This window comes from Emys orbicularis, chromosome 2, assembly GCF_028017835.1.
Source record: "Emys orbicularis isolate rEmyOrb1 chromosome 2, rEmyOrb1.hap1, whole genome shotgun sequence".
NCBI classification, from domain to species: domain Eukaryota; kingdom Metazoa; phylum Chordata; order Testudines; family Emydidae; genus Emys; species Emys orbicularis.
The window spans coordinates 42,279,615-42,304,518 of record NC_088684.1 but is presented as its reverse complement, the minus strand read 5'-3'; the positions used below and the strand labels follow the sequence as shown (position 1 = coordinate 42,304,518).

General features: G+C 42.0%; 1 protein-coding gene across 2 annotated transcripts in view; it reads right to left on the bottom strand.

The window, feature by feature from the left end:
* Window positions 1–1,241: 1,241 nt before the first annotated feature.
* Window positions 1,242–24,904, bottom strand: part of MTERF3 (mitochondrial transcription termination factor 3) — a 30,074-nt gene continuing 6,411 nt past the window's right edge. For both annotated transcript variants that reach the window (XM_065398281.1, XM_065398280.1), the window contains exons 4-8: window positions 24,014–24,203; window positions 18,130–18,277; window positions 16,798–16,869; window positions 7,035–7,196; window positions 1,242–1,490 (exon numbers count right to left, since the gene is read on the bottom strand). In XM_065398281.1, the coding sequence (XP_065254353.1) occupies window positions 1,296–1,490; window positions 7,035–7,196; window positions 16,798–16,869; window positions 18,130–18,277; window positions 24,014–24,203 (767 nt within the window). In that variant the 3' untranslated portion in view covers window positions 1,242–1,295. The remainder of the gene's footprint in view (window positions 1,491–7,034; window positions 7,197–16,797; window positions 16,870–18,129; window positions 18,278–24,013; window positions 24,204–24,904) is intronic.

Here is a 24,904-nt window from a genome sequence, read left to right as displayed (position 1 = left end):
TGGGTAACCAGTGAGGTGTTGTAGAGGCTGTTTTGTTGTTGGATTGGTGAATCTAATTATTAGAAATACTATCATGTGCTGCAAAGAGCCACTTGAAGCTCCTGACCTTCAGTCTGAGTATCGCTGCTTTAAAGGGAGAGAACTACTAGGGAACATAGGCTCCAAATTTTAGCTTTTAAAATTGCATTTTAATAAATTTGAATTAAAATATCTAGTTTTTAAACTTTTCTTAAAATATTTATAAGCCAAACACTACATCACTGTGCTAGCATGAAGAATCATACTGACTGTAAACAAGATCAGAAAGTGTCCTGTCTAGTTTAATTTACTTTATGCATTTTATTCAGCTTGGCAAGTAGCATGGACAATGAAGGTGTTTGTTTTTTATAATTCTGTATTAATGAATGCAGTCAGTTTAGATCACTTCCATCTGAATATATTTATCTATTATTACATTTTTCAACATTACTATACCTGAAAGTTTTGGGGAAAATATTTGTTTTTCAGTTAACTTTGTACACACAACAGCATTGTGTGTCTTTCACACAGCAAAAGGGAAGAGACAAAAAAAGACAGGAAAATGGATTGTAAAACTACACAAATTGGCAAGTGAAGTATCAAAGTATTTCTAACTATTTTGTAAACGGACTAAATTTCAACTTGCTCTCCTTTGGTACTTTGATATTTTTAAAGAACAGATTTGCTTAGCTGTCTAGCTACTGTTAGAGTAACCTTAGTGTTCACCTTAAGAAAGATGTATACTCACTGGAAGGTGTTAAGAAGTCCCTTTGGTGTGACAGCCACCATGTCAGAGCATGTATAGGCAGTGCAATAGAATTGAATAGAATAATAATCTTCCTGCTCCAGCATTATCTGTCTCATTCAAAAAGTGCAACTGTGTCCATCTAAGCAAACTAATAATAGGATCAGTTTTTCATCTTACAATACACTGAAACAAAATGTGGGTGAAAAAGTAGCAAAAAATCAATTTTAACATGCTTTATAAGTTTGTGTTCTTAGTTGGCTGCATTGCCAATCATGAATGAATATTAGGATTTTATTTCAAGAGTTAAGTCAATAATTATATATACATTTGCTTAACCCTTTTCTATTAAGAAATCCATATTTAAAATCAATTTAAAATATATATTAGTCTTTATCCTTACACATTGCAGTAATTTCATAAGCAATAACTTTTTAAACCAGTAAATAAGCAGTTAAGAGACAGAAGAGAGCAGTTTTTGTAAAACACATTTATTTCATAACATTCTCTCTCTTTTTACATGTGTTACTAATTAAAGTGTTTTTAAGAATTTTTCAAAGTCCTTTACTGAGGCCTTGGCAACTTCTGTACAAAACACCTCATCGGGCATGGATACTAGTTTGTCCAGAGAGATGTAGCTGGGCTGTGCTGGGTCATACTGTGCTCTTCCCAAGAATGTAAGAAACATATGTCTTTCTTTGACTCGTAATAGCTTTGAATTGAAAACCTAGGAAACAAAAGAAAAAGGTTGAGTTTTATAAGCTTCAGGCTCTATAAGTACATCTAAAACTAAAAGTTTTGCAACTAAAATAAAAGTTCTGAATAAAAATGAAAGTTTTGCATCTTCCCCCTTCACTTTTCGAAACCATTCCTCATTAAGTATATGAGCCAGATTCTACATTACACTCAATTTTATTTTTAAATTAGCACTGTTGGAATTAACAAAGAATCAATAAGTGATGATGAATCTCTAAAAAGTAACTTCACACAGTGGATTCCATTTATTAGCAACTGCTTGGTTCTCAGCAAAAAGTTGTCATTATCTGGAAGTTGCCAATAAGTAGAAGGTAGGTTTGCAGAGCTGCAGCCAGGGAAAAAGCATTGGGACATGCCTTCCCTGCCTGCAGCACTGCAAGCCTGAATGCAGCTGGTGCATGCAGGATGAAGCCCAGAGAGCACATGGAGAGGTACCATGCCTCCCCATGGGCCCCCAGTGCCTTCACTCCCCATGGAAAACCCCGACATTTGGACTGTAACCTCCCTTGCCCTACCCACAACCTCCCTTCCCAGTCTGCAGCGCCAGGACTCCTGCAGGGGCTTCCCCAGTGGGCAGGGATGCAAGCGCCCCAGACTGTTAACTCCTGTGAAGGCAGGGGGCTGCCGCCAGAGAAGGAAGCTCTTTGATGTGCTAAGCCTGGGACTCCAGTGCCAGGTCAGGATGCACCCTGGAGAGCGCAGGAAGAGGTACCGAACAGCCCTAGGATTTCCTTCCCTGGCTGCAGCCCTGCAAACTTGCCTATGGATGGGGCCCTTATTCCAATCAATCAATTAAATAAAAAAATAGTAAGCAACATGCCTATTACCAATATCCAAATCCCATTAATATTAAAGGTAATGGGATGGAATCAGCTCCCATTAACTGAAAATTATTAACATCGGGTTTGCTATTAAGCAGCATCCCCTGTATATGCTAACCCATAAATCAATGGTACTCTCTAACCTGGAATACTGTGTTCAGTTCTAGTCTGTCACCTTATTTAAAAAAAGGTGATAGCACAAATGGGGGTTCAGAGATAAGCAATAAGAATGATTGCAGGCAAACAGAAGCTTCCATATGAAAAGAGATTCAGACTAGAATTGTATCTTAGAAAAGAGACAAAAGAGGGGACGAGGACATGATACAGTACAAAATAATGAATGGTAGAGTGGTGGTAGATTAGGTACAGCTATTCACCTTTTATAATGCAGAACCAATCGGCTATTCGAAACTGATAAAAGGTAGTTTATTTCATACAGTACACAATTAGCTTGTGGAACTCATCTTCACAAAATAACACTGAGGCCAAGCGGTCGATAGGATTCGGCATTTATATGGATAAGGTATCCAGAGTTATAGCAGTACGGATTAAAAAAACAAACTCAAGAGTTTTGGGAGGAATATAATTCCTCATGCTTCAGAGCATCACTCAACTTCTTTAAGGGGAGTTAAGAAACTACCTGGGGGCAGATTATCCAGAACTGCTGACTGCAGGGCTTCTTCCACTTTCCTCTGAAGAGGCTGGTATTGGTATGGTATTCTTACTCTGGCCACTCTTGGACACAGGAGTGGGGAGGGATAGCTCAGTGGTTTAAGCATTGGCCTGCTAAACCCAGGGTTGTGAGTTCAGTCCTTGAGGGGGCCATTTAGGGATCTGGGGCAAAAATCTGTCTGGGGATTGGTCCTGCTTTGAGCAGTGGGTTGGACTAAATGACCTCCTGAGGTCCCTTCCAACCCTGATATTCTATGATACTGGACTAGATGGACACTAGTCTGTTCTGGTATGGCAGTGCCTATGTTCCTGCCCCCCAAAAGCTTACCATCTAAATAGGACATGGCACTAAGTGGGGATCAGAAACAGGGAATAAGAAGGAAGAGTGTGACAATTAAGACTATTTTAATGGTTAATAAAAATGTCATTTTTTCTCCCCTCACTTCTCATAAACAAGATGACAAATAGAGAATTTTTAGGAGAAATCTGAATGCGGCAAAGGAGGGGCTTGGTGAAAGATTTGGGGAGGCCGTTCCCAGCATAAGGGGTAGCATGAAAGAAGGAAAGGAGATGTGAGAGGAGAACAAGAGGCATGAAAGCTGATATTGGCAGAATGGGAAGGGCAGAGAAGACACAAAGAGAAACCAGGTTAGAGATCTATCTCCTTTCATATGGCATTGCAATGCTTTTTTGTCATTGGATAAGTGAAGACATCAGTCTTCTGTTTGCATAGTAGCTTGGTCAGGTAATCAGATGTTGCAGTGGAGAGAGGCCCCTTCTACACTGAGTTGGAAAATAGAGATATAAGCCAATATTTCAATGTTTGCCCTGAAAAGGGCCATTTCACTGAAGATTGTCACTTGAGTTGCTTTTCGGACCACAAGGCTGTCAATGGTGTTCGGTCGCCATGTTGATGGCTCTAATCATGCTGAAGCATGGGTAGGACCACATGAAGGTTGCCATCTTCCTCCCTAGAGAGTATCATGGATGAATGATGAAAGGCCTTAAAAGCAAAGACATGACACTTAAATATTATGTGCAGCACAATGGTGAGGCTCTGAAGCGTCTTAAGAGGGGGATGAGGTAGTGGAAGCAATGAGTGAAAAAAGGGATTTTGGATGGACTAAAAGTAAGTGCTAAATAGATCTGAGAGAAGGAGACTGTAGTAGTCCAACCAGGAGCTAATTAGGGTGTGGACAAAATCTGGTCATCAGGACAGAAGGAGCAGATTTTTGCACATGGCCTATATGTTGTGGGGGGAAAAAAGGGAAGCAGCAAAGATAAGCCCGATTATAATTAAGGCTGTGATTTAGTCTCAGCGGTCACAGAATCTGTGACTTACAAAGACCTCCGTGACTTCAGCTAGCACCAGCTGGGAGCTGCAGGGTCCCCTGCCGCCTGCGGAGGCAGGGAGCTGTGGGGGAGCCCCGCAGCTACCGCAGGTGACGGGGGGAGCACTGCAGCTCCTGGCCACCAGGGTGGCAGGAGGGATACGCCACTACCAGCCGCTGCGGGTGGTAAGGGGGACCCAGCAACAGGAGGAATCCCTGCTGCTCACAGCCACCCTGGGCGGCAGGGGGGATCCACACTGCTCCCATGCACCGCGGGTGGCAGGGGTGATCCACCGAGCTCTCGGCCACCACAGGCGGCAAGAGGGAACCCCAGAGCTCCCGGCTGCTGCGGGGGGGGGAGGAGGGGGGGAAGAGGGAGAAAGGAAGAGAGGCCAGGCCCTCCCCCCTAGGCTACCCATTTTGTCATGGGTATTTTTAGTAAAAGTCTAGGACAGGTCACAGGCTTCTGTGAATTTTTCATTATTGCCCGTGACCTGTCCGTGACTTTTACTAAAAATATCGGTGACAAAATCTTAGCCTTAGTTATAATCCTAGGTGGCAGGGAGGATGGTGGCATCAATTGTTGTGGAAAAGAGGTAGCTGAGAGGGCTTGGTAAGAAAGTTTGTGTGTTTGGTTTTGCATGAGGCTTGAAATGGTGATGATCCATTATCTAAAATGAGATGTTAGAGAGACAAAGATGAGACTCAGCTGCTGGAGACAGTTTATATTTGTGAATCATCAGCATAAAGGCAATAGTTAACAGTGAGTGCATGGGCCCCACCAAGGATAGAGCACAGGCGGAAAAGTTGATGTGTCAAAGAACTGAGCTTTCAGGGATTCACAACAGACAAAAAGCCTTCAAAATGTATGCAGAAAGAATGGCTAAACATGTAGTTAGGAGAAGAACCAAGAGAGATGGAGTCATGAACCTAAGGGATGATGTGAATAGTACCAAAGGCAGGAAGATGAATATGGAGATAAACACTGAGGCCATTGGACTTAGTGTTAGAGCAGTGGGTCTCAAACTTTTATATTGGTGACCCCTTTCACACAGCAAGCCAAGTGTGACCCCCCTTATAAATTAAAAACACTTTTTTACATTTAACACTATTATAAATGCTGGAGGTGAAGTGCGGTTTGAGGGTGGAGGCTGACAGCTCGCGACCCTCCCCCCCATGTAATAATCTCACGACCCCCTGATGGGTCACGACCCCCAGTTTGAGAACCCCTGTGTTAGAGAACGTTGAGAGGGAAGAGTGGAGATACGGGCAGTAATGGGAGGTCACATGAGATTTTGTCATTTTATCTTGGGGGGGGAAAATGGTCATCAAGATCCTGGATGGAGAGAGAGAGAGAGAAGAATCCTCTCCAACAATCTGTTAGTTTACCTTTTTGTTTGGTCTTGACTTCTTAAGATTAGCCATCCCATGGCTTTTACTTCAAGATTTAGAATGTTAGACTCAGTGTCATGGCTACAATCATTTAATTCCTTTTTAAACTGCCCTTTGCAGTTTTAAATTGCACATGTTTTTCTTGTAAAAAGTTGCCATGTTCCACTCAGGGATGACTGCATTTCAGCAGTGGGTAAAGTAAACCCGAAATATACTGTTTATTTTTAGGATGAAAGAAAATGTAATGCAGTAGAAAAAAAGTTAATTATCAGGAACTCAACTATTTGTGCAATACACCTCAGTAAAGATTTTAAGAAGTCAAAGTAGTACACTGATGTGTGAAGACATTTTGTTGCTTGCCATATACATTCTAAAGGCAATACAAGAAATTACATTCAAGCTATTTAATTATATTAAACTTCTGCCAGCTAAAATACTTAACTGAGAAACAGGGCAAATCTGAAAGAAGTCTTTGCGAGAACTGCATTTTTAGAACTAGTTAAATACCTGATGAAGAGGGTTTGGATTTTTTGGATTGGATTTTCCAATAATTTAGATTGAACTTTCTCCAGTGTCCTTCCTATTTCCCATGAAAACCTTAGGTCCAGTGGTACTCAGACCTCAGTGGTTCAGGAGCCAAATTAGCGATTAACATTACCCAAAAGAACCACAGTAGTGTGAACTCATTGTTTCATTTACTATTTTTATATGTATATATTATTCTCACAACAAAATGACCAAGTATTCCACAATAATAATATAGTGAAAGCATCCTGATTGGTTAATCACAGTGTTTTAGTATCATGTGCTGCAAAGAGCCACAGGGGAGACATTAAAGAACCACTTGCAGTTCCCGAGCCTCAGTCTGAGTATCGGAGGTGCAGATGATGAAGGCTCCATCAACAGTGTTCAGTATAGCAGGCACTTATCTATATTGTAAATCAGCCAGTAGAGGTCACCACTGTCATAACCATAGAAAACAAGATTATGATGTTCACTGGACCAAGGAAGAAAAAAGTGCTAAATGAGCTCCCAAATTGAAATCTTTAGCACAACTGCCTGTTGCTCCACTGAATTCATGAGTCATGAATGAAAGTCATGAGTGAATTATTACTGATAAAAATTGTTCAAATTTAAGCAAAGCCCCAAACTACTTTTTGCTGCCAGAGATCACTTGAAGAATCCATGTGGATTCTGGCGGTTGTATAATTTTGCCCTCAGTGCTGGCCCAGTGAAGGAAATCAAACTGCTTGTTTTGACGGCAATTACACTTTAACCTACAATTTTTAAATCTCTTACTTGAGGGAAGCTAGTAAGGATGTGGTGGGGAATGCCCATTACATTGTGCAGGTAGTCAAAAGTCTCTATTAGCTTCCTTTTGTTTGCAGTTAAAATCTTGGGGATTTTAGATACAATATGCTGAATTTCATTACGTCGAAAACCAAGTTCAACCTGGCACACCTGAAAAAAGAAATAATAAATCAGCTACAATAATTTGATTTTTCTTAACATCACTGAAACTTGTTATATTTAAAAAAAAAAAAGTTATCTGTACTACTAAGATATTGCAATCACTGGTCATCTAGCTGTGGGTATCTAAACTATAGCGTCCACCATGTTTAGACTGTAAACTGCTTAGGGACAGAAACTGAGTTGCTTTATGTTATAGACCACCATGAACACTGATGGTGTTCAACAAAAAGGATATAAACACACGTGATCTGGTAGGTTGCTGAATAATAAAACTTTTGCACTTTCATACTACAGCACAATCAAACTGAGGATCTCAAAGCACTTTACAAACATAAATAAATTTAATCTTAACTCATGTCAGGTAGGAGAGTTATTATCCCCATTTCACAGATGAGGAAACTAAGCACAGAGATCAAAAGATTTGCCCAAGGTCACACAGTAAGTCTGTTGTAGCGCCAAGTGAACATCCCAAGTGATTTAACTGTATTCATACTTACATTCTCAGGTTTTTTTTAATTGTACAGTACCTCCTCACTTAAAATCGTCCCAGTTAACGTTGTTTCGTTGCTGATCAATTAGAGAACATGCTCGTTTAAAATTGCGCAATGCTCCCTTATAACGTTGTTTGGCAGCCGCCTGCTTTGTTCACTGCTTGCAGAAAGAGCAGCCCGTTGCAGCCGACTGGTTGGGGCTTGGAACCAGGGTGGACTGGCAGCCCCCCCAATCAGCTCCCTGCTCCCCTAAGTTCCCTGTGCGGCAGCTGCCCAGCAGGCTATCAATTGCCAGGCAGTTTAGCTGTCCCTCCCCCCACTGCCATATGCTGCTCCTGCCCTCTGCCTTGGAGCTGCTTCCAGGAGCCTCCTGCTTGCTGTGCAAGGAGGGAGAGGGGAGAAGAGGGGTGCTAATGTCAGGGTGTCCCCTTCCCCCCTGCTCCTGCCCACCACTTAGACCATCTCCATAGAGCAGGGGAGGGGACACAACAGGGCTCAGGATGGGAGGGAGCTTGCTGGCAGCAGCTGCTGTCTCAACTTGCTGATCTACTTAAAAAGGCAATGTACTTAGAGTGGGGTCAGCGTACTTAAAGGGGCAATGCGCATCTCTCACACACACACACAGGGTGTGTGTCTGTCAGTCATGCTGTCTCCCCTCCCTCCATTTGTGCTGTCTTGTAGAGTGTGAGGCTACATGAACAATGTGTTAACCCTTGAGGGCTCAGCCTAGTGCTAGTTCATCATTTAGCAGTAAGGCATTCCCTGGGAAATATCCCACCCTCTTCCACCCTCTAACTTCCACCTCAACCAAGCTTCACAATCATCATTGCTGCATACAGTATTAAATTGTTTGTTTAAAACTTAAAGTGTAGTCTTTTGTCTGGTGGAAAAAATTTCCCTGGAACCTAACCTATTTACATTAATTCGTATGGGGAAATTGGATTCACTTAACATCGTTTCGCTTAAAGTCGCATTTTTCAGGAATATAACTACAACGTTAATCGAGGAGTTACTGTATTAACTATGCCTGCCATCCCAGGCCTATGACCCACAATTTCATTAACAGGCATCCTTTTATGCCTCCACCTCCATCCTGATTAGTGGTTGATGACACAAGGGACAACAAACCAAAGGAAACACAAGAAACAATATTTCTTCTGATAGCCTGAGAAGGTTATTGGTTGGGTGATAAGGGGTGAACGAAAATAGAGGGAAATGGTCAGACTTACCTCCAGAAATACTATCCCTGCACAATATAACCACCTCCACTTGCCCAGAAGCAGAATTCCAAGGCTGGGTCTACCCTACAGACTTATATTGGTAAAACTACATTGCTCAGGTGTGTGGATTTTTTTGTTTATCCACACTCTGAGCAATGTAGTTATACCAACCTTTAATATTCTTGGATGGAGATTTTCTGGGCCCCCTGATTTAGTCCCAATAAACTGTTTGAGTTTGACTTCCACCTCAGATGTAGTAATTTCTACATCCATATCCTCGTTTCCATTAGCCACCCTGCCGCTGCCTCTAAGATCTTCATTAGCCTTATTAAAAACAAAGGCAAAGTATTTGATTTGGTGTTGGGCCATGCCTAGATTATTTTTAATCTCCCACACACACACCATCCTCAGTGTTTAGCGGTCCCACTTCTTTCCTTTTCATTTTATTTATATGGCTATAAAACCTTTTATTATTGGTTATAATTCCCTTTGGAAGGTCCAACTCTGCTTGGTTTTTGTCAGTTCTCACTTTATCCCTACACTTTCTGACCTCCAAGAGGTAGCTTTCCTTGCTGATCCATCCCATCTTCCATTCCTTGTAGGCTTTCTGCTTTCTTTTAATCACCTGTTTGAGATGCTTGCTCCTGCAGGTTGGAGGGGTGGATGTCTGTTTACCTGGCAGCAGAGCTGCTGGCCAGAGTGGTCATCTAGGCACTGTGGGATATCCTCTGGAGGCTAAAAGCTCTGTAAACAGGAAGAACGTGTCTTCACTTGCACATCACCACAAAAGCATCACTGGTAAGAGCTGTACACCTCTCGTGGAGGTGGTTTTCTTTTTGCGGTGAAAAGTCTGAGTTTTACTGCAAAAAGTCATTGGCAAGTGTAGACGCTCCCATGGGTTTTGTGCAAAAAAGGGACTTTTTCCGCTTTAAATGGCGAGTGTAGACATGCCCTCTGTCTTATCCATTCCCTCACTTCTAATTTTTTTTTTTACAGTAAATCTCATCATTAATATACAATGCTACTCCACCACCTGTGTCTTTATTTCTCTTTCCTGAACAGCATACCCTTCAATACCAGTACTCCACTCATGACTACTATTTCACCATGTTTGTTATTCCTATATATCTGGTTTCACTTCCTGCACTAATAGTTCTAGTTCCTCCATTTTGTTACCCAGGCTCCTGGCATTGCTGTATAAACATCTTTTTATTGTCGCTGCTTAGCTTCACCGACATTCCTCACCCAACTGGGTACACAATCTATTGCCAGTATTACCTACCTGACTGGTAGCTTCATTGGTATTGGCACTATTTTTTCTCTTAATGTCCATTCTCCTACCCACTGCTGTTCCTTTATCCATTGTTGTATCCTTTCTTGATTTTCCTCCTTCTCAATGTTAAAATCAGCTGTGGAGATTACATGAACATACCCCAACCATCTCCCCTGAGTTTCTAGTTTAAAGCTCTTGTAATCAGTTTTGCCAACATCCATCCCAGAAGTCTATTTCCCTCACTACTCAGGTGGAGTCCACCCCATGAGAACTGTCCTCTGTCCATGAATGCCTCCCAAAGGTCAAACATCCCAAAGCCCTCCTTCTATTACCACTACCTGAGCCATCAGTTGATCATTATAATCTTGTCTCATCTTCATTCTCCTCTAGGGACAGGTAGAATCTCACTGAAGATCACCTGAGCCTCCATTTCTTAAGCGTCTTCCCCAGCCTGGCATAGTCTCCCTTGATACGTTCCAGCAAGCATTTAACTGTATCATTTGTTCCCACATGAAGGACAATCAGTGGATCCTTTCCTGCTCCCATTAGGATCCTCTACATCCCATATCTTAGCTCCTGGCAGACAGCACACCCTTCTGTTCTCTGGATCAGCTCTGGTGACAGGCCTGGGTCTGGGGACTCCCTACTAAGAAGAACAATCACATAGACCTGCATTTCCTGGTGATGGAGTGATTCTCCAGCCTTCCCCCTGTTCTTTTTGGATGCAAGTCCTCTTGTCTTTTATTCTCCCTTACAATCTTCTGCAAGTCATCCTGTATCCTCCTGGGGCTCTGAACTCTGGTATTTCCATTGACTCTTCCCCTCTTCTTATAGGACTAGCCACTCTTCTCTTCTTCCTTGCCCTCCCACTTTCAGTTACTGCCTGCCATGCCCCTTCTTCATTCACCAACTCCGCAAACCTGTTCCTGAGCTCTATTTCTCCTTCACTAGCTGGTCTTTTCCTTTGCCTGGTTCTTGTAGTCACATGCTTCCTCTGGCCACTTTTCTCACCCAGTAACACTGGTCTACAATTTTTGAGAAGTCATCTGCTTCAGAGATAAAATGTGCTATTTATTATGTATTTTGATGTGCTGAATTCAAATATGACAATTAAAACAACTGATTGGCTACTGTTTCTAAGATATTTAAGTTTTTACATTTTATGTCTATGTATATTGTGTAGATAGTAGAGTTTTAATCATAAATTGTAAACCTAGGTCTTTTCATGTGTTTATGGTTGCTTTACATGATAATATTTCACCTGTCCTGTTTATGTAACACTTTAAAAATCAGCAAAAGATTATATAAATAAAATTTATTATGAAACAAAAGGCAAAAAACTATTATGTACATAGTTTAGTCCTATTCAGTGTCTACTCGGCGCTTCTTGGCTTGTCTCTTGTATTCATTAAATGGAGCATCTCTTGTCACTGTCCAGCAATAGTCTGCAAGCATTGATGGGCTCCATTTGCCCTGATAGCGTTTCTCCATTGTTGCAATGTCCTGGTGAAATCGCTCGCCGTGCTTGTCGCTCACTGCTCCGCAGTTCGGTGGACAAAAATCTAGATGAGAGTGCAAAAAATGTATCTTTAGTGACATGTTGCAACCAAGGCTTTTGTATGCCTTGAGGAGGTTTTCCACCAACAACCTGTAGTTGTCTGCCTTGTTGTTTCCGAGAAAATGTATTGCCACTAACTGGAAGGCTTTCCATGCCGTCTTTTCCTTGCCACGCAGTGCATGGTCAAATGCATCATCTCGAAGAAGTTCACGAATCTGAGGACCAACAAAGACACCTTCCTTTATCTTAGCTTCACTTAACCTTGGAAATTTTCCACGGAGGTACTTGAAAGCTGCTTGTGTTTTGTCAATGGCCTTGACAAAGTTCTTCATCAGACCCCGCTTGATGTGTAAGGGTGGTAACAAAATCTTCCTTGACTCAACAAGTGGTGGATGCTGAACACTTTTCCTCCCAGGCTCCAATGACTGTCGGAGTGGCCAATCTTTCTTGATGTAGTGGGAATCTCTTGCACGACTATCCCATTCGCAGAGAAAACAGCTGTACTTTGTGTATCCAGTCTGCAGACCAAGCAAGAGAGCAACAACCTTCAAATCGCCACAAAGCTGCCACTGATGTTGGTCATAGTTTATGCACCTCAAAAGTTGTTTCATGTTGTCATAGGTTTCCTTCATATGGACTGCATGACCAACTGGAATTGATGGCAAAACATTGCCATTATGCAGTAAAACAGCTTTAAGACTCGTCTTCGATGAATCAATGAACAGTCTCCAGTCATCTGGATCGTGAACGATGTTGAGGGCTGCCATCATACCATCGATGTTGTTGCAGGCTACAAGATCACCTTCCATGAAGAAGAATGGGACAAGATCCTTTTGACGGTCACGGAACATGGAAACCCTAACATCACCTGCCAGGAGATTCCACTGCTGTAGTCTGGAGCCCAACAGCTCTGCCTTACTCTTGGGTAGTTCCAAATCCCTGACAAGGTCATTCAGTTCACCTTGTGTTATGAGGTGTGGTTCAGAGGAGGAGGATGGGAGAAAATGTGGGTCCTGTGACATTGATGGTTCAGGACCAGAAGTTTCACCTCTTCCTCTTCCTCGTCTGACTCAAGTGAGAATGATTCTGGTGCATCAGGAACCGGCAGTCCTTCTCCGTGGGGTACTGGGCGTATAGCTGATGGAATGTTTGGATAATGCACAGTCCACTTTTTCTTCTTTGACACACCTTTCCCAACTGGAGGCACCATGCAGAAGTAGCAATTGCTGGTATGATCTGTTGGCTCTCTCCAAATCATTGGCACTGCAAAAGGCATAGATTTCCTTTTCCTGTTCAACCACTGGCAAAGATTTGTTGCACAAGTGTTGCAGCATATGTGTGGGGCCCACCTCTTGTCCTGATCTCCAATTTTGCAGCCAAAATCAAGGTGATAGGCTTTCTTAACCATAGTGGTTATACTGCGCTTTTGTGATGCAAAAGTCACTTCACCACAAACATAGCAGAAGTTATCTGCACTGTTCACACAAGTACGAGGCATCTCTGCTCACTTTGGCTAAACAGAAATGTGTCCCTTTGCAAAATCAAACACTGACAAATAAGAGAGCACGACACTGTATGATTTCTAGAGCTGATATAGGGCAATTTGTTCAGCAGAGTGATGTAAGCTTCGTTATGATTGCATCATCCATGACTTCTAGGAATAACATGATGCAATTCATATCATGTATGACGCAATACCAGCTTCAGATTGCATCATTCATTGTTTTGCCTAAAAAGCAAGTACTGTCCAAACCCAGTCATAGATTTATTCATAGATCCAGTCAAAGATGTATTTTAGTCATTTCTGGTTTAAATTGAGATCCCTTCCCTTTATAACTCACTTATCCTCCGCCATTCCCAAGTCAAGGGTCATATATACTGACCCAATAGCATATCTTGAAAACTAGAGCCAATCAACAATTTTAAGCATCGTTTTCGTTCTCAGTGACCCAGAATTAGTCAAGTTTGACTACATTTATTTCAGAAGCATTTTGGCTGTAGAGCAGTGTAATCTCCCCTTACAGTTCTTCAGTCCAGCTTCATCTGCAAGTCTTGACTTTTCCCTTCAGCCTCCTCTTGCATTCTCTCCATCATCTGCTTGAATCCTCTTCGAAACTCAACCATAGTTTCCACCTGCATCTCCAAACTACAGATCTTCTCTTCCATCTGCTCTATCAGGCGGCACTTCATACAAACAAAGGTCTTTTCAGGTATCCATTCCAGGATCGTGTTCATCCTGGAGCTTCCACATCCAGTCATCTTCATTGTCTCTTCCATTGCTTGGGTGATTACCACTGCTGCCTCTGTATCTGTCACAGCCTTCCCACCTAAAATCCTGCCAATCTGACTGGGGGGGAATGGAGTGGTGTCACCTTCCTCCGCAGCATGGGACACAGGTCACTTGCAGGTTTAAACAAGTGTAAATGGTGGATTCTCTGTAACTTTAAGTCTTTAAATAATGATTTGAGGACTTCAGTAATTCAGCTAGAAGTTAGGGGTCTATTACAGAAATGGGTGGGTGAGGTTCTGTGGCCTGCAATGTGAAGGAGGTCAGACTAGATTATCATGATGGTCCCTTCTGATCTTAAAGTCTAGGATTATCCCCCACCCCCCGACCATGTGGTCAGTGCTATGTCGACGGGAGAAGCTACTGTCTCTCAGGGAGGTGAATTAATTATGCCAATGGGAGAAACTCTCCTGTCAGCAGAGTAGCATCTTCACTAAAGTGCTATAGCGGTGCAGCTGAGCTGCTGTAGCACTGTAGACAAGCCCTTACTGAGGAGGCATCTTAAGAAGTGGGGGTGTTCTCATGAAAAACTGGATGCTCCTCAATCCTGTGAAGCCAGCCAGCTCTGCAACAGACTGAACTTTTTTGGGAGAAAATCTACTTTATTAGACAGGAAAAGTAACTACTATTAAGTGCAGACCAAGGGTTTCTTTGATTTTGTTTTGTATTGTAACCTTTTGTTTCCATCACTTCATCTTGTCTTTAGTAGACTTTCTCCTTTCTTAAATAAACCTTCTGTTGTTTTACTAAAGTTGTGTTTATACAGGAGTGGTGATTTAAGGTAAAACTAGTAAATTGGGATACACTGCTCCTTTTGGGGCAGAGGACCTGGCATTTCTTTGATTAACTAGTGTCATGGGCTGGATACCACAGGGGAATGCTTCAGACTGTGGGACTCAGATGCACCAAACCTGCAAGGCAAAAACAGGGCTGGTATAGCCCAGAGAAGAGTACTTGAGTGGCTGAAAGGCTGGTAGCGTTAAGGAGCTAATACCCAGCTAGGCACAGACAAGACACCCTCATGGCAGAGGCAGGAGGACTCTCAGTCCCGGGTGCCCTGAGAACCATCAGACCATCTAACAACTGTCTGACGGAAACAACTCTTGTCCACTACCAACCTAGGCTGGATTTGAACTACTGATCTAAAGTTTCATAGATTCTAAAGCCAGAAGGGACCTCTGTGATCCTCTGGTTTGAACTTCTGTATAACACAGACCACAGAACTTCCCCAAAACAATTCCCAGAATCTCTCTCTCAGAAAAACAACAAGGAGTCCGGTGGCACCTAAAAGACTAACAGATTTATTTGGGCATAAGCTTTCATGGGTAAAAAAACCTCACTTCTTCAGATGGAGTGACTCTCCATGCATCTGAAGAAGTGAGGGTTTTTTTTTTACCCATGAAAGCTTACGCCCAAATAAATCTGTTAGTCTTTAAGGTGCCAACGGACTCCTTGTTGTTTTTGTGGATACAGACTAACACGGCTACCCCCTGATACTTCTCTCAGAAAAATATCCCATCTTGTTTTAAAAATGGTCAGTGATGGAAAATCCACCACAACTCTTGCTAAATTGTTCCAATGGTTAATTACTATCACCATTAAAAATGTACACCTTATTTCCAGTCTGAATTTGTCTAGCTTCATCTTCCAGCCACTGGATTGTGTTGTACCTCTTTCTGTTAGACTGACGAGCCCATTATTAAATATTTGCTCCATATATAGGTACTTATAGACTGTAATCAAGTTTGCAAGATCAAAGACTATCTCACTTGCAGTCCCTGAATTATCTAGCCTTCAGGGGATTTATTTCCACAGTATTACTAGATTTAATTAGTGACTAATCAGAACTGTTTCTTCCCATCCACAAAGCTGAGGACAGCAACACTATGTACTTCATTAGACACACACACAAACTTGGGCTTTTCAAAAACATTCATTGCGACACATTACTTGCACAGATTGGGGATTCAAAGTTCATTAAAAAGAAAGTGCTATTAACTGAAACAATCTGCTCCTTTCCAAACCTCCTCCCTCACCACACCCCTTCCAGATTGGCAGATTTCCAATGGTCAGGAGTTTCAGAGCAGCTATTCCATCTCAAAACAATAGATTTTTATTCATTTATGGATTATATGGTAATAGGATTTCTCAAATTGAGTTACTGCACATCATGCGGTTGGCCTAGCTGGTGTGACAGCACAATATTTAAAGCAATACACAACTTACATTTTCAAAGGGGAAAGAAGTCCTTATGGAATTGCAAGTTATTTATCCAACAATTGTTAATAATGACCATCTGCTATCAGATAATAGGTGTCAAATCCACTTTTTGGCAGCTCAACTTCCTACCAAGAGAAGATAATCAGCTGCATATTTCTTGCTCCTAAATCCTCAGGGATAATTACTATATTTTTTGCCAGCTTGGGTTAAGAAAAGATAGCGGCCCAATCTTTCACTGTTTACTCAGAAAATGATACCTGTTGATGTCAACAGGACTTTTAACTGAGTAAATTACTCCCAGAGAATCCTCTAAGTCCAAAATTTTAAAAAAACAAAACAAAGTGCTATTGCACATGTGCTCTGAAACCTGAATGTTAAAGACCAAAACAGTTTTACTAGAAAGATCCTTAAAGTGGTTTTAGATGTACATATAAATACATTACCTCCGGTGTGGAATTTACATCTAAGGAATTTTAAATCTGTATTTTAATTAGCATAGCTATACGATATATTGACTTATTAGATGATTTTTAAGTTTACCTGCCAATTTTCTTTTATGGGCTCAAGACTGCCAGTCAGTAGCCTGGGAAGACGAACTACTAAATCCCGGGTCTATAATTTAAAAATGGGAAAGATTATTGTTATTGAAACCACAACTGTTCGAAATCCATCCATGTAAATCAGATACGTATTTTAAATTCACAAATGTTTTGTTGGATTTTTACACACATATGCTCCTGAATTTCAACTCTAGTGTGAGGAAATTAATTCTTTCATTTGAAAACTCATATCTCCAGCACCAGGATTAGAGAGTCTGAAGAGAAAGGAAAAAAATAAGAGGAAAGGTACTAATAAATAGCTGGAGTCAAATTTCACCATTCAAAAAAGGATGGGATTGAAAGGCATGGTGAAACAGCAGGAAGATGAGATTAAAATAGGCCTACGGACAAAGGCATATTGAACTCCATATCCTTTGACAGTTCTTAAGAGTTGTTCTTTTGTTAAGATAGCCAGTCAGTTTTGAGACATTAAGGTGCTGGTCGCTGTATGGACGTTATCACCTGGTACACTTTATTTCTCCACCATAGTCTCCTAAAGACTTTTAGCAGCATATCCTTTTTCTATGTTGTTATCATGAGACACATAAGAATTTAACCACCAATCAGAGACATGTGTGACACATATCATCGTGGTTTTGTACTACTTGGATTTTCTTCCCCTTCCCACCACTCTCAAGGCTCTATTCCAGTTATCTTTCTAGCCAAAGAGCAGAGGACACCCTTTGGAGGCTGATAATTAAGGAGTAGCCGTTGAATGAAGTAATTAACTCAACTCCTACATGCTTCAGAAGACTGAATGGACTGATAATGCCTTGAAGACCATAAAAAAAGGGACCATGCATCTAATCTGGTGTCCTGTGCAACCATGCAGAGTACATCCAATAGGTTTCTGGGCTAAGCAGTGTTAGGAGATTATGCTGGTATGGTATTTGTATACTATATGATGTACTTAAGGCCCTCATTATATTGCAGCATTTTAAAAAAAGATGAAGTCAGTTGTTTTATTTATTGTTTTAATAGTAGGATCAATCCTCTGATGCTGCATCAGATGATAAAGCTGTATACACATTTGACACTGTTCACAGATATACTGCCTTCAGAGGCAGTATTTTGGGATCCTTAGTGTTAAAGATTCAAGCTACCTGCCTGGGGGAGTTAAAATCATGACTTCAGCAACAGCATGAGAGTGACAATCAATAACCTTGCACGTACACTATATAAGTATTTTGAGGTTATCTATGGGCACCTATATTTCAAGTCTAGCCTACTTTCACTAACAAAATACATAAGTATGTAGGGGTATATTACTTACCTTTTGCACACTTAGTCCAAGTTCTTTTTGGAAGAAACCCAACCTATTATCCAATCTTTCCACTGAAAAAGACAGTAAAAACGGAGCTCTCGAGACCATCCGTGCAACTGCTTCCTTACCAAATTTTTTTGATTTTAGGTAAGCCACTCTAGGAAAGAGCAAACAATTAGTGATGAACATTTATTGCCTCCATTTATTCATCTAGTTGCTCAAATTCCTCAGTGATATCTTGCAAACAGACAGATGTTTTAATATTAACATACAACCCTGCCAGAAATAATTAGGGGGGGGGGGGAAGTCTGCAGTTAACATAAAAGCAAAATACCATCCCTTCCAATTAACTACAAGCAAAATATGAGAGCAAAATGTCAATACTGAAGACAGAGTTTAATTCTTTCCAGCTGTACTTAAAATACAGGTTAAAATAGTTATCTGCTTAAGTACCAGCCTGTCTCACAGATTAAGAACGCACTTATACACATCAGGGCATGTGGCTATGACAATATACATTGCCTTCTGCTTATTTTAATGAAATACATTTTCATTGCTTTGGTCAAACTTAAGAAGGACCTCAATACCATCCTCCCTTGCACAGTCCTATTATGCCAATATCACAGTAGTAGAAATACCATACAATGCCATGTATGGAGAAACCTTCCACAAAAAAGTAAATTAAACATTTTTAGATCTGTAGAAGTTATTTTTGTTATAATAGATCTCTACTTTTGGTCATTGGCCCCAAGATTAACTTATAAAGTATCTGGTTGCCAGGACACAGAAACAGTTGATCAACAGCCTTTCAAGGGGAGCAGTGGGGACAAAAAACCTAACTGGCTTCAAGACTGAGCTTGATACATTTACGGAGGGGATGGTATGATGAGACTGCCTACATACAATGGCACGTAGCTGACCTGCAACTGCTAGCAGTAAATATCTCCATCATCTGGTGATGGGACACTAGATGGGGAGGGCTCTGAGTTACTATAGATAATTCTTTGCCAGCTGTCTTGCTGGGGGGGGGGGGGGTGTCTTGCCCACATGCTCTAAAAGGTCTAACGGATCACCATATTTGTGGTTGGGAAAGAATTTTCCCTCGGGTCAGATTGGCAACGACCCTTGGGGAGGGGGCTTTCGCCTTCTTCTGCAGCATTGCCAATCTGACTGGGGAGGGGAGAGGGGAGTGGTGTCACCTTCCTCTGCAGCATGGGACACAGGTCAGTTGCAGGTTTAAACTAATGTAAATGGTGGATTCTCTGAAACTTGAAGTCTTTACATCATTATTTGAAAACTTCAGTAACTCAGTCAGAGGTTAGGGGGTCTATTATAGGAGTGGGTGACGTTCTGTGGTCTGCAATGTGCAGGAGGTCAGACTAGATTATCATGATGGTACCTTCTGACCTTCAAGTCTATGAGTAACATTTTTATGTTTAAGACAGGTTTATTTACTGAAGTTAGTGAAAATGGAATTCTATTTAAAATACTACATGTAGGGCCCTACAAAATGCAGTTCATTTCGGTCAATTTTAAAATTAGTCAATTTCACAGTTTCAGATGTTTACATCTGAAATTTCACAGTGTTGTAACCTTGGGGGTCCCAACCCAAGCAACAAAGTGAAATTGACCTAATTCTTGTCAGTTTGTTGCCAACAGGGTTCCAAAAAGAAAATTTTCCTGTCACAATTTTACTCTGCTTACACTTCTTCCACTCAAATTTGCTAGATACTCTATTCCTTGCAATGAAACCTAGACTTCTGCCGAAACTAATGGCAGAGGTCTCCCATTTTCAGAGGAAGTCTCCTATTTACCCCTAATGAATGGATTGTTCAAGATGGGTTTAAATATATCATATACTCAAAATTGCCAATCCCAAACATTCTAAAAAACACACAACGGTTTTTAAAATTTCACAATGTAAGTCAAAGGATTGTGGAGTTATTTTTCTTTGCTTTCTCTTTGGTGAGTCATTCGGTTTTATGGTTTCAAGCTTTTCTGCAAAACCATGAGAGCCAGAAACTTACTTTAAAAACAAATTTAAAAAGTACAGCTGACATTTTCGTGTGGTCACCTGACACTAAGAGCTGAGACTTTTAAGACAGACACGAACAAGACTCATGATAATCCTGTGAGAGTTGGCAACCCTGTCAGATCAGCAGTTGTATAAAGCATATTAAAGATTCAAGTCACCATTAACAGTATTTCAAAATAAACATATCTGGTGCAGCTGCACTACAGACACTGATTTGCAACTGTCAAAATTGTTATGAATTATGGAATGTTTTTACTTTTACAGTGTTTATCTCAAGTCATAAATGCCAAATCTGTTGAAACTTTTGTTTTGTTTCCTGGCAACATGGGATCCATAACAATAAAACATTCCAGAGAGTGATGTAACCAATATTGTGTCCATCTGTATTTAAGTGTTTAGGCACAGGTGACGTTGCTTCTTTAATTCAAAGGATACATTACATATTAATTCAACATACAGCTTGCTATATCCTCTGCACTACAAACTTATTTTTAAAGTGCCATGCAAGCATTTATGAATGCTAAATAAAAGATAAACTCACTCAAATCAAATGATTAGTATATTCAAAATGAATTTGAGTGTACTTTTTTTTTTTTTAAACTTCGCAAGCCAGATGGCATTACAGGACATTCACCAAAATGAAAGTCTGACTTCACACCTGAGCTAGGTTGACTTTATCATCCTAAATAGAGTATCTTGAGAAAATTAGAAGCAGCTGCAGACCCTCCAAAGTAAGCATACTGCAGCACAGCTCTACCTGTAAATACTGGTTTCATATTGAATGTGATATAGGTGATATAGGTGTTTTTTCTGTACAGACATATTGCTGCTCCATGGGAAAAAGGGTATTGATCTTGTGACAGCTAGCAAGAGTGCAGCAATTACAGGTTTGTTAGCATTTCTAGTCTAAATGCTAGCTTTCAGGAATTTCTCTATTGGATAGACAGATTTGCTATGTGCAGAATCCAGGCAGGCATAGACAAAACCAAGTTAGGTTTTGTAAAAAGTTGATTCCTATGCCAATTAAAAAAAACTGGGAAACTTTCTAAATAAAATAAAATAAAATAAAAAAGCCCATTCTACTGCAGTACTAGCACAAACTTAGCACTGGGGTAGTGAACTTGGCCAGAAAGTGAAACGGACTAGTTATTTCAGCATCCAAGTGTAACTGCCTCACCACAGTAAACAAACTGCATAAATTGGGTAAAGAAAATTATGGCCACGTCTACACTATAAACTTTGGTTAAGGCAAGTTACATCAGCATAAAACCGAAGCACTTAGTATGTCGCTTGTGCACACTTGGCTCCTTGCATCGGCGCTATGCGTACTCACCGGGAGTACTTGTATCGATGCAGTGCGGTGCACCATGGGTGGGTATCCCAGTGTGCAACCCACCACTGTCCAGCGCACTGTCTTCTGGGAAAGTTTGGCAACACATAGTGGGGCAGAAATGAGTTGTGCAAGGATGACTGGGAGCAAGGGGTCAACTTCCCAGTGGGCAACTGTCTCCATCCCACGTCAGCTATATCAGGGGTTCTCAACCTTTTTCTTTCTGAGGCCCCCACCAACATGCTATAAAAAAATCCATGGCCCACCTGTGCCACAATAACTGGTTTTCTGCATATAAAAGTCAGGGCCGGCATTAGGGGGTAGCAAGCAGGGCAATTGCCTGGGGCTCCACACCACAGGGGCCCCGGCGAAGCTACATTGATCAGGCTTCAGCTTCAGCCCCGGGTGGTGGGACTCGGAGCCCATGCAGGCTTCAGTCCCAAGCGATGGGGCTTTGGCTTTCTGCCCTGGGCCCCAGCAAGTCTAACAATGGCCCTGCTTGGCGGCCCCCCTGAAATGTGCTCACGGCCCCCCAGCAGGCCCTGGACCCCTGGTTGAGAACCATTGATCATAATTTTCATGCCTTTTTTCAATATTCCACAGACATGTAAGGCCCTCCTCACTGTCCACCATCACTAACAGAAGCATGGAGCCTACACAGTTCTGCACTCTTGTCATGAGAATTGCAAGCACAGGACACATAATCCTCCAGTATTTGCAGAGCTGCAAAAAGAGCTGAATCAGCAGGGAACATGATGATTTCTTGGAGGACAGATCGCTGTGGGACACAGCGAGAACCAATTCAAGGTTGTTGATGGTGTTCACTGAGCAGCTGCAGATGGTGGCGCACAGCTTCTGGACCTGAGAAACAAGCACTGTCTGGTTGAATCACATTGTAATTAAGGCATGGGATGATAAGCAGTGGCTGCAGAACTTTGAGATGCGCAAGGCTACATTCCTGGATCTGTGTGCTGACCTTGCCCCAGCCCTCCAGTACAGCGAGACCAAAATGAGAGCTGCATTGACAGTGGAGAAGTGAGTGGCGATCGCACTGTGGAAACTTGCAACATCAGATTGCTACCGGTCAGTCGGGAATCAGTTTGGAGTTGAGAAATCCACCATCAGGGCCATTGTCATGCAAATGTGCAGGGCTATTAATAGAGAGCCCTGCGAGGATACAAAAAATGTGTATCCACAGTCGATCCGCGAGCTGCAAAAATTATCTGCGGATATCCACAGATTTGCAGGGCTCTACTTACCGTGGCTGGGCTGAGGCTCCAAGGCACCCCCATGCTAGAGCCTGGTCGGGAAGAGGCACATCGGAGTCACGGACCCTCCACCTGCCCTCAGCCGGGCGGGAACACAGCCAGGGGCTGCTCTCAGCCCTCTCCCCAACCCCGGGCAGGTGGAGGGTCCACTGCGGCTCCCCACAGCAGCCAGCCCAGCTCTTACTGTGGCCGGGCTGCAGCTCCAAGTTGCACTGTGGGGAGCCTGGGCAGGGCACCTGGGGGACACAGACACGGGCCGGGGGCTGCTTGAGCTCTCTGCCCAGGGCAGGTGGAGGGACCCAGGCTCCCCGGGGCTGCCAGCATGGCTCTCCCCAACCCGGCTCTGGCCGGGGGCAGCTCGTAAACTGCAATTCTGCTAGGTTTAGCTATATCAGCCTAGAGAATTGAGTAAGCCATCTTAGCAGGTGGGCATGACATAGAAATCAGGCTCCTGGAAAAGGATGCGAGTAGCCCAAATCTTTCCAGCTTCTTCATTTATTTTCTGTCCTCTGCTAGTCAGACTCACTCCCACAAAATAGCCAGGTAGAAGAATTTTGTTGTGACTTAACTACAGTTTCTCATTCTCACAGTAATTTCAAACACATGTTCCCACCTATCTAAATGTCACAGTTGTAGGGTTCCCAGTCTAATACATTTTTTTGAATTTTTGTTCTACCTTTCTGAGTAGTGGCAGACTTAGATCTATGAGACTGTAGGATTCCAACTCCCAAGGGCCCCGCATCTAGCTCCCATAGTCCCGATTACCCTCCATAGTCTGGACTGACTCTGGCACCAGCAGCCTGCTGCATAACCTCAGTTATAACTGCATCTCTCTGCTCCCTGTTTAGAAAGCTGCACTTCCTTCCTGCCTTATTTCCTGGTTCATGTAGAGGTAGCAGACATCAGTAGGTGTAGATCCCCAAACAGGTGGGGAGGCAGAAGGAAATTTGAGATGGGAATGGTGGGGGCACAGAAAAGATGGGACAACCAACAGGTTTGTAGCACAGGTGCATAGAAATTGGGTGGCTTTAGATGAGGAGGGAGGCATTGTGTGTGGATTTTTACTTAGGGCCCTGCACGCCAAGCACCAGCCCATTTGAGATTTTAAAGCATTTACATGTTAGACCTAACAAAATCCCACTGTAATATTTTACCTATTTTATAGATGGGTAAATCAAGGTAGAAGGGATTGGATTTATGTGATTATAGTTAGCAGGCATAGGATTAATGGATTTTGGGCTTGTTTCATGAAAGACCTACCTTGTCTCTAGCGCCTCCATGTCTACAGCAAGAATGTATGGATTTTGAGTCAGGAATGGCCCCAGCTGATTATCTTCTACACCCACATCCTTAAGAAACAAAAGTCTTTTTCTTATATCTTTTTCAAAATCCAGTCTCAGTAGGAATTGGCCTGCCTTTGGACGTTTTTCTACTTTGGACAAATCAACTCCTACAGTAAATAAATCACAGACACTACTTTAGTTGAATGCTTAGTTAAATGAATTATGAGGAAGAGATAAGAAACATAAGTACATGCTGCACTGCTTGTATGAAGTCTTGAATACAACTTTTGTGCATATAGACAAAATATTTTGATTGCTCAAGGTATTATGGTCACAATAGCTTGTATATTCAGAAGAGAACCCAGATAAAACAAGCTCTAAATTCTTTCTAATCCAAATTTTGGTAGCAAAATTCAGACAGTTTATTGTTTGAAGAAAAAGACAGCAGGTTTCAGTATTGCAATCAGAGAAGTAGTTAAGCACAGGAAGATGCATTTCACACCATATTCTGAACTGTACAACGTGCAGGGATCTCATTTTGTTTGCCCAGAGGTATGTGCCGGTGCGGATCTCCCAACTTTTTCTTATATGGGCACAGTAAATGAGGGGAAAATTTTATTGCAAAGTGTCTTTGCTTACCAACCCAAATAGCTCTCATTATTAGATCGTTAGCCAAAGGCAATTCTAATACAAAACCCACCCGCCCCAACAATCCAGCAATTCACTTTTTTCTCTGGGCTTTATTCCACACTAGAGGGTGTAACTTTTTGTCTGTGCTACTGTGTCATACACTAACTGGCCCATCTGGATCCTGCTGACACACACTAAAAGTTCCCTAGTGCACTCTGATGTAGTCCCATTTCAAACA